This window comes from Pocillopora damicornis, chromosome 9, assembly GCF_964200805.1.
Source record: "Pocillopora damicornis chromosome 9, jaPocDami1.2, whole genome shotgun sequence".
Taxonomy (NCBI): Eukaryota; Metazoa; Cnidaria; class Anthozoa; order Scleractinia; family Pocilloporidae; genus Pocillopora; species Pocillopora damicornis.
The window spans coordinates 11,340,259-11,350,674 of NC_142678.1; the positions used below are offsets into that span (position 1 = coordinate 11,340,259).

Here is a 10,416-nt window from a genome sequence, read left to right on the forward strand (position 1 = left end):
GTCCCAGACTTTGCATTTTGTATGGGTACGCAACGACTAAACTGGCCGAGTGCGAACGGACGTGTATGTAATTGTGTACGAATCGACTAAGTACGAAACATCCGCTGGTACGAAACGACTTACAAGCAAATACGAGGACCTGGGGATTCATCTTTCAACTTTCACCTACCCTCTCCTGAACAGTTACACTTGAAGATCAACCAAAAAATAAGCTTTAATAAATTATTTCCTGCACTATACAGCTCGTCAAATACAGTCCACAATTTTCAATACTGTTTGTCCTTTTTACCAACTGAAAAGATGCCATGTTGAAGGCAATGCTATAAGCATTTAACCAGTAACTCCCAAGATCTGATCGTTAATTCTGGTTGTAATTGGTTATAAGAATTTGGTGTTAGATTGAAACATCAACCTGATAAGTTTGAGTATTCTCATTACCAGTTTGCTGGAAAATGTATGGATATTATAAGGAGAAATTACATGTTAATCACTTGTGGGAGTTAAAGGGTTAAAACCCCACGCCTCGCTTGTTTCAGTAAATTCCAATTATTGGATGAGGCTACCATGACAGCAAGATTTATCAAAGCTAAGGCTCATGTCATCTGGCATGGCTGAATTGGGGCCTTCAACATTCCTGCTATCATGCATGCATCAACTCCATTGACTGTCTCATACTTGTTTAAAACTATAACCTGTCTATGATGATACTTATACATGTATAAAAATATATTCCGTCAGTATGATGTCACTTTTACATGACTATAAAAACTACTGTCAGCAGAAATGCAACAACAGAAACAACTGTGGCTAGAATTTAGCTGCATGGTTCTAGCCAATCAGAATTGAGATGATGACACCATTATCTGTACACAAGAACATTTAGCACCAATAATTTATAAATTTGGAATAATGGGTGTCATTCCTTAAAGATTACATCAAAATATATAACATACTGTACCTTGGTGTACCTTTACAGCAATTGACAAGGCTAGTAATATTCAAAGCAACTGACAAAGCTAAATGTATTGCCTAAAAAGGCATTTCTACAATAAAAGTAACAAAATGGCAACAAAATTGTTGTTTCCAGTCTTCAAACCAGTCAGAGCCTCAGAAAAACTATTCTAATGTTAATCCTTGGACAGTTTCCCTGAAAACAGAGGGTAGCTAGTGCTATCTTGAAGTTTAGTTGTTAAGTAGGCCCCTGATTTCACAGGTAGCTGTATGTGTCATGGTTGGATTTCACCTTGGTTAGCCAATGCAACTGCATTTCACTGACCGTCTAGGAACATATCTCTTCAAATATAACATTTCTGACAACCTTTTACATTGAAACATGCCTGTAATTTGCATAATTTCTAATAAAATATTATTAATAGTTCCTAAAACTAAATAAAGTCTTTTGCATTTACAACACTGCAGGATTGATTTGTTCGATCAGCATTCAGGCCACTATTGCACTAATGCTGCGACAATGCAGATCATTAATGCAGTGCTTGTGATGTTGTCTCATCTTGAACCATCGCCATTTACAACAGCCAGTGATTTATCTGTAAAGAAATTGAAACATTATTATTTTTAATATTATTTATTTTGAATGAAATAATATTAATATTAATGGACACTCCAAACACTCACTCTCCCTAGCAATCAATCCAGGGTTCTCATTAAGAGCTGACCTCAATTTCTAAACACACTAATTTTCTTAACATAAAGTGTGTTAGTTGTGAGGATTAAACTCAAATAAAAGTTAGTCACTGCTACAAAAAGTTTCATGAACAGACAGCTTTCTCTAAAGCCTTTTTCACATTCCACATAACAAATGCTTTTACCATTTCTAACTGGTTGAGCATGCCACTCTTCCAATCTCTACATATGTGTCCAACTAGCCAATCAGTTGCCATATTGCTTTGAATATACCTTCCAAAAATGTGTACAATAACATCTCAGAGCCTCTAATTTTCAAAAATAATATTATAATAATAGGAGACCCCTGGAAGGAGCTCTCAAACTGTCAGCCATCTATTCCACACCAACAGCCATCTACTCCCTGACTTATTGAGAAGCCTGTAATTCAATTGAGAATTTGATCACCAAAATTTGGTGTTAGATCAAGTTAACAACTTCTACTTGATAAGTTTGAGCTCTTAGTACCTGTTTGCCAGATGATTTATGAATATTATGGGGAGATCACTTCTGGCATCAATTTTCTTTAATACTCACCATCAGTGACTCCATTTTGCTGCTGCATTTTTTTAAGCTTTTTTCTCTTTTTATTTTGGTCTGAACTGTATGACCGTCTACTCTTCCGTATAGGACTTCGCTGAAAAAGTTCCTCTGTATTTAGCCAGGGGTGATTTAAACATTCTTGAACCGAGAGCCTTTCACTGTAGAGTAAACAAGACCACAGGTTAAATTCAATTTGCTAACAAACTCTGATTCAGTGTCAAGTGCTGCTATCAAACAGGGTTATGTGTACATGTATTTTGTTGTACAGCCTTGAACCCCCATATACCCTAAGAGTGACTGATGGCCAACTTCTCCTAACAGTTTCACCTCTGAATCAAACACAATTAAGATCATGAGAATAAAGGAAATGATTGCCAACCATTGAAGCTCTTGATTGTTAAACAAATTCACATGGTTAGTAATGTTAGAAATGTATAGAGAACAGTAAGGAGAATATGTATTTTGACGTTTGGGCATGAAGGGTTAATACTACTCTCAGAGCTACCATTCTGGTTTCCTCAACGTGGAGCTACTAGGAGTATTTCCACTCCCCCTTGATAGACAATAGTCCACTGCACACAAACCTGACCAACTGTCAAGTTTCCTGACTGTTTGCTGGTACCCATTAAACTCCTGGGAGGATTTTCTTGTCTTAACAGTCATGAGAAATGACTCATCTTTAAACCTGCCAATTTCTCCTTGGGTCAAATGAGTGAGATTTTTTTTTTCTTGATGATTTCTGAAGATTTTCAGGAAAAACCTGATGGTGTTTCTATGCCAGTGCCTCCTTTACAGCATTCTCTTTACTAAAATCAAATGTTCAGGGTCTTAAAGCACAACAATCTACAAAGACTTTTCCAGCCAAAGGGGCCATCCAGCCTGACTTTTTCATCAGTACTTCATCAGGCTTCTCTGACATATTGTTGGTACCCTGTTATACTCCTTACTACAGGGAGGTGCTACACAAGAACACAACACAATGACACAGCACAACACAATGACAAAGCACAACACAATGACACAGCACAACAAAATGACACAGCAAAGTGTTGAGCCCACTCCTCTCAATCTGGAGTCAAGTGCAATATCATATAAATAGTTTCATTTCACTTCTGGTTTATGATATTAAAGTTTACTCACTCTGCATCTCTTTGAAGAAGCCTCTTAATGAAATCTTGTGCTGTGTGTGAAATGTTCTTAAAATATTCCTCTGGAAATTCTACAGCAGCAAGGGACACATTGTAACATGTTTCTTGTTTGTCATCTCCAGCAAATGGCGACAGCCCAGTCAGCCTAATTGCAAAAGGAGAGAAAGTAATTTAAAGAGGGTCAGAATGATTCTTTTGAACTTGCATAATCTGATGCTAAAGATGGCATAAGAAACTCCCAGGTTCAGGAATTTTGATCCAATCTCACCATGCACACTTAAACCCTTTTCCATCCTTAAAAAATTTCAACTAGAGTTCCTTTGTTGGGTGGAAAAAAAGTTGTCACAGATCTTGAATGTGATTTATGAATATTAAGAAAAAAGTGGGACCTGAGAAGCAATTCTAGATAACAAACAAATCCAGAAAATTGAGGTCTGGATAATCAGGGTGTGATTGTATTTTTAAAAAGACAAAGGCCTGGTAACTGTTATTGTTCAAGTGTCATTACTAATATCAAGCCAATAACCTTTCCTAGTTAATTTTCAAAGTTATAGCTAAGGAAAACATTTCTGAAATCGAAAAAGACAATTGCTCACTGACGAGAAATTACAAAGAGACTTACATGACATAGGCAACAACTCCAATACTCCTAAAAAAAGAAATCAGGTTTAATTAGAGAAACAAATTTGAAAGAAATAAATTAGTGCTCAAATTTTCAAACCAAAAAACATACATGTAGTAAAAAATTACCAAATGTCACTTGGTTTTCCAACAGGCTCAAATTCAAGTATTTCAGGCGCTGCAATGTAAGAAAAATAAATATGTACCCACTTGTTATGAATTTTTTTCAGAAGTGTTTCATTGCAGAAATCTTAGGTAATCAGCCCTTTATCAGTTGAACAGACTGAAAAGATGTCACCATTTTTCTCTATTATTTTAAGCGGAAACATGTAAAAGTCTGGCATTATGCAAGCAGGCAGTTTCTCTTCAATAAGTAAGGGATGAGCAATACTGCGTAGAAGTAGTGAGGTTGTGGTGTCCCTGTTACACATCCTCTCAAGGTTGTGACTCCCTTTTCCTGCCAATACTCAAATAAACTATTTGGTTCATAAATTTTGCTTTACATCAATCATGAGAATGATGGCAGAGGTAGCTGTCACTCACAGCATTGCCATGGTTACTAGTCTTACTCAGATATACATATTACTTCCTTGGCTCCATTACAGGCTAACTTATAATACACAACAATTGTTTTGTATTTTCTTCTTTCCTTTATTGATGCGGGATTTGATTTTTTTCACATGCTATATTTGTTTGATACACTTATCTTTTGTTGATGATTTAACACAATGTGTAATATTTTCTTATTGTTTATGATCAAACAGAAGGACTCAATTTAATGTCTGTAAATAATACCAGAAAGCTGCCTGATGTTAAATCAAAAAACCTTAAAATATATTTAAAAAATACTCTGGATAAAATAATTTTCTCACTGGGTTTAGAGATGTACAAATATTTGCAAATTCCAAAAAATCTAATTAAAAGTATATTAAAAAAATGGTCAGGTTTGCAGGCCTGACCAGAAAGATCTGTAGGTACAGGTGTGAATATTATTGACAGAAGAGAATTTCACTTAGGGGTAAATTGAAATCGAACTTACCAACATACTCTGGTGTTCCAACTATCAAACAAATCTGTTCGCCATCCTTTATCTGCCTTGCCAATCCAAAATCAATGATCTTGATTTCAGGGTAAGCATGTTCTGTCATTAGAAGAATATTGTTTGGCTGACAGAAGAAAAAAATGCAGAAATATTATTAAGTGTGTTTGTATTGAACCTGTGGTGAGTGTCGTTAATGTCTGAGCATTTTGGTGCTAAATTGTCTTTCTTGAGGGGTGTACTGGTTATTGATAATGTAAAATATCTTTGGGAACACTCAGATGAGGTAGCTGTTTCATCCTTCAAAATGAAGAAAACCTACTTAAAAAGATCTTAATCTGCAAACAATGGGCACTTTTCACTTAAGAATCTCCTATTAAATCAGAAGAACTTCACAATATAAATATGCTTTGAATCTATTATTCAAAGGTCAGATATAAATTTCTCACTTGGGGGTAAAAAGTAATATTGCAGGCAGTAGTAAGCAATTTTGCTATCCATTGGTAAATATTTTGAAGGAGTTTAGTATCCAGGTTGAGATGGATTCTAAGTGAAGCTGTGGGCAGCCTTGCAGTTGAATACTAGGCTGGGTTCAACTTCCATTCAATTAAACTTGAGATAATTTGCGATGTTTTCTAACATATTAAAGGAATTAAGGACTAGCAAAATCAGTGTATCATTAAATATTGAGATGAAAAAGAAATTTTTAAAGCAGACTCTTCCATATTTAAAGTCTCAAGCAATTGCACTGGATTATACTGCAAAGTTAAGCAAGATTAACTGTGATCACATGAACTACAACACATTAACATTTTGTTGCCAGAATCTTGTTGTTGTTGAATGTAGCAACCACTTTGTGTTGATTATAAGGTATAATGAATAATGCCCCAGGTTCACCTTCTGTCCTGATCAATATACTGTGTTTTCAGGAGGTGGGAAAATAAAACATTATTTATTTTATATTAATTGGCTTCCTCGTAGACATAACACATTAACCTCCATCACTGTATAGATATATCTTTTATGCTGTGATAAGAAACAAATCTGATTTGGTGACCATTTTATAGCTTTGGGACCCCATCATAAAAGCTTGCTTGGTTCCAGACACCCACCCTAAATTGCTCTATATCTTTGTCCACATTTTATTTTGTTCATATCAGAACAGAGGATAGACCAGCTAATGGGTCAGTAAACATGCGAAAAAATTACCCATCTTGAAAAGCCAGCCTAGTTGCTGGAGAAATTCTTAGGAGGCTGCACCTTGTCCACCTTGATAAATACCCTAAGTCTCTAAAGTCACTATCCAGGCTGAAATCTCAACTTGAACATTTTTTCCTGCTAACCAGGTCTGAGACTATTGGGTCATTACTAGATATTGAACTCACAAGAAAAAAATCTGACAAAAAAATCGATCCTAGTAATTTGGAGTTTTTGTCAATTCCTATGAGGAAAGAGAAAATCCAAAATCTAACAATAGCATCATAAATAATTATTTACAATTTCAAACTTGCAGCAGAATCTGATGATGATCATAACAAAAGTACTGCCATCATGAGCTTGTATGTTCTCACAGCACCTACATAAGGCTTGTGTAAAATTCACTGACACTAACAAAGACATACTTAACCCCTTTTCAAACCATGACATGAACCTTTTCTTCTGCATCCATTTAAAGATAAACTGTTCGTAATTTTTCTTGCCAATTTAAACAATGGATACAAGAAAGACAATAGCTGGAGTCTGAAGACCTCTCAAAGCACAATACAGCTCCCAGTCAAAGGAAAACCTTCTTGAATGCCTATGATGCTGAAAAAATGGGCACAGTTGTAAGAAATCATAACACTGTGCTGTGCTTGTAGCTTGATCAGACAGAAATCAGTTATTAGAATAGTTTGTTCAAGTACTTTTTGGGGTCAAAAGTATTTAGAGTGTATTTTGACTAAGGATATCCTACATTTTATAGAAAAACAACAAGTCTAGGCGTATGTGAGGCATGTGAGGAATGGTACCGGCAAAATGGTAATGAAATTGGAATTTTTCTAGAGTGTGTGTAACCAGAGTGCTGTTGATTTAAATAAATTCTTAGGTGACCCTCACACTCCAGTTTATTTGATAACTAAGAGATCTTTGATTAGGTTATTTCAATAAACACCATATTAGGGAATGTTGAATGACAGGTTAAGATTTCTTGAAGGACTTTGGTAAACCTTTCCTTTCACAGAGTGTTGAAATAAATTTGAAAAGTAAAAAAAATGTGTGCATTACGATCAAATTGCCTCATAATTGAAGAAACTTTTCATTTCTGTATAGTATCTTAATTCATCATACTTCGCAATAGCTCTTTAACGATGTAACTTAACACATTTCCTCTAGGATCACAAGGAACAAATTAGGTCAACATATTTACAATGTTTCCTACGCAGAAAAACAAAATTACAAACATATTTTTGAAATGAAGCTATTGCAAAACAATTACGTTAAGCCTTGCAAAAAATGTGTCATACATGATTAATATGACAATGAAATGATTTCCTACACAATAAGGAAATCATCCAAACAGTAATTATTTTACATTCAATAACTAAGGACTGAATCGTTTGCATTTACCAACAACAAAAATTGCGCCTAGTTACGCAAGAAAGGTGTCGTTTCACCGTTATTTTCGCGTGGAGTTCTTATAAATAGACAAGTCGGGAAACACTTAGAAACCGTTTCCTTTCCTTAACAATCGTCTGACATGTCTTTTATGAGGCTAAAAAAGAAAACAAAAGAGCTATATTCACAGCATGACATTTGCCTCCCATAGTTAACACCTAAGCATATTCGAAACTTAGCTGAAGGGGTAAGAAAGGGAAAATCTAAAATCAAAGCAACTAATTCCCCAACGCATTTACTAAGCTCTGTGTCATCTGCCGCATTTCAAAAACCAAGACATTCGAAAATTAAGCCAGACATTTCATTTATGAGATTCCCATTAAATTTTGATCGCTAAGCCAGCGTGGTTTTCATTAATAATGAGTTTAGAAATGTCTAAGAAGGCAAGAAAAGCGTCGATCTGCAGACATGAAATATTGAAATGTCGAGAATGATTTTTTGATGAGCAACACACACGCACGCCGCATCTGACTGAGCACTGGAAAGAGCGTAAAATATTTCTGATGTTACAGTGTAATTCTGAGGAAAATATGCAAAACTAATCACTGGAAATAGGTTATTATACTACTGTGCTACTAAGCAAACAGCAATCTTCCCTCGGTAAATTGACTGAATTTGTCATTGACAAAGATTTTGACTGTTGAATGTTTATTCAGTGCTTGATGAGTAACGACACTCTCACGAGAATTGGGGCCAAACAAACATTAAGAAACATGTACGAATTCAAACACAATATCAGCATCAAAAAGATTCCCACCTTGATGTCTAGATGAACATAGTCTTGTTCATGCATATGTTTGACACCTTCCAGAATCTGCCTGAGGAGGAAAACAACCTCTCTTTCGCTTCTACTCGAAGCTGGTTCGTCGCTATCGTACGCAATGCAGTGCCGATGCAAATCTCCCCCAAGAGCGCTGTGGAAGAATTTTCGAACATACCATCAACATCATGAGAATATCAAATTAAATAAAATTTTCCGCACAAAAGCGAAAAACTCACAGTTCTAAGATGAGTATGATTTCGCTTCTCGTCTCGAAGACATCGTACAAAGTGATAATTTGTGGATGTTGGTTAGGGTAATTCGTCGCGCTCAGGATTTCAACTTCATGCCAAACTTCAGCTCGACAATCCTTGCCTTTCCTTCGTTTACGAACAAACTTAGCAGCGTATTCCTTTTGAGATGCCTTTTCCCTGCACCGTTTTACGACTGCATACTGCCCTCTGTAAATGAAATATTTACGCCATCAGATTCTACCCCAGAGAAGAAACAGAAGAACGGTGTACATTTTTACGTAAAAAGACAACAGTTTTACCTTCCGATTTCATCGTAAATGTCGAAGTAATTCTCGATCGGTTCTGTACGCGGCGTGAACGCCATGATGAGCGTTCACAAAGTTTTACGTCTTATCACAAATCTGTAAGTCAAATCGAAGAGTTCCAAAATTAAAGTCACCTTTCTGAAATCTAGCCGGCCGACACTGTAGAACTATTTGCTTGACCTGTCACACCAGATCGCTCTATGAAAATACTTGAAACTCCTTTGCGTCCTTGCCGCGCATTTGCCTGATCAATCGACCAATCAGAATTGTCGAATGCCGTCAAACTCCACCTCCTCTTTGTCGTCACTTCCGCCCACTTGATTAACAGGTCCCCGTATGACTGTCGTCTGACTGGAAAATGCTGAGCTGTCATACAAATTATGTTCACATCCATAACATCTGATCTCTTAATGTGATATGAGGAAATAAAATCTGTTTTTAGCCATAGCTTGCAGACATCTATGAGAGATAAAATGGGTTGACATGTCAATAAAATTGGAATAATATTGATAAGAGGAAAAAAATAAAGGTACCTTTATGAAACCAGGCGCTTTAAAAAGTTATTGAGGTTAATATTCAGCTTATTTGAAAATTCACCCTCATAAAAAAAATTAGTAAGTTGATCGCCATCGATGAAAGTGGAATAAAATTTCCCTTACCAAACGACACCTTGATGAGGAAGTTCCCCTTAAAATTACAACGTTCCCATGTAAGAACAAATAAGAAGAAATATTTCCAGTTTGATTTAAGTCGAATTTAAGGATTTGGCAGGTTTGTAAAGTGGCACCTATCTAAGCTATGCTAAGGCATGTTACTTTTTTTCAAAGATACGTCCCAGAGATAAAACAATTTAGGTGCTATCTCGGTACAGGACCACAAGAAGTCTTTGAGGAAATATTTGCCATTTCGCCGGTTTCCATGACTCAATCCTGCCCTTCTATTTGTGACGTAGTTTCCTTCTAAAAAGTCGATTTTGTCGTACAGCTAAAAATGGTAGCTTCCCTCAGGTTATCGCGGAAAGATCAGAATCTCATGTGCTAATTTCTGTGTCAATACCAAAAACATGATAACCATGCCTTAATCTTTCTTCCAAGTCATACCGACAATTCCAACCCGAAAAAAAGTGACCTTGTATTACTCCTTTAGAAGAGATCTGTCTAATGAGTGTCAATTTTTAGCCCCTCTGATATCAAAACTCCACTCAACAGCGTGGCCTTTTTAAGGTCTCCTCAAATCACGCTCGCCTCTAATGTCATGAAAATGGACCAACCGAGAAACGGGCTAATAAATGAGAAAATTAGAAAAACCCTGAAAATCCCACATTTGAAGTTCGCAAGCATTCTCGGCAAGAGTTATCCCTTTTCGGCGTTGCGTGACAGTAAGAGTAACGCAAAATGCTCTGATCAAT

The 10,416-nt window shown here is 36.2% G+C and overlaps 1 protein-coding gene across 1 annotated transcript; it reads right to left on the reverse strand.

Annotated features, from left to right (window-relative positions):
* Positions 1-196: 196 nt before the first annotated feature.
* Positions 197-10,013, reverse strand: LOC113678661 (serine/threonine-protein kinase 17A). The gene is made up of 9 exons (XM_027195559.2): positions 9,003-10,013; positions 8,689-8,910; positions 8,447-8,603; positions 5,035-5,161; positions 4,125-4,173; positions 3,997-4,023; positions 3,367-3,519; positions 2,221-2,384; positions 197-1,547 (listed from the first exon to the last, which is right to left on the reverse strand). The coding sequence occupies exons 1-9, from the start codon at positions 9,065-9,067 to the stop codon at positions 1,507-1,509; spliced, it is 1,005 nt and encodes a 334-aa protein (XP_027051360.1). The 5' UTR covers positions 9,068-10,013; the 3' UTR covers positions 197-1,506.
* Positions 10,014-10,416: the final 403 nt, after the last annotated feature.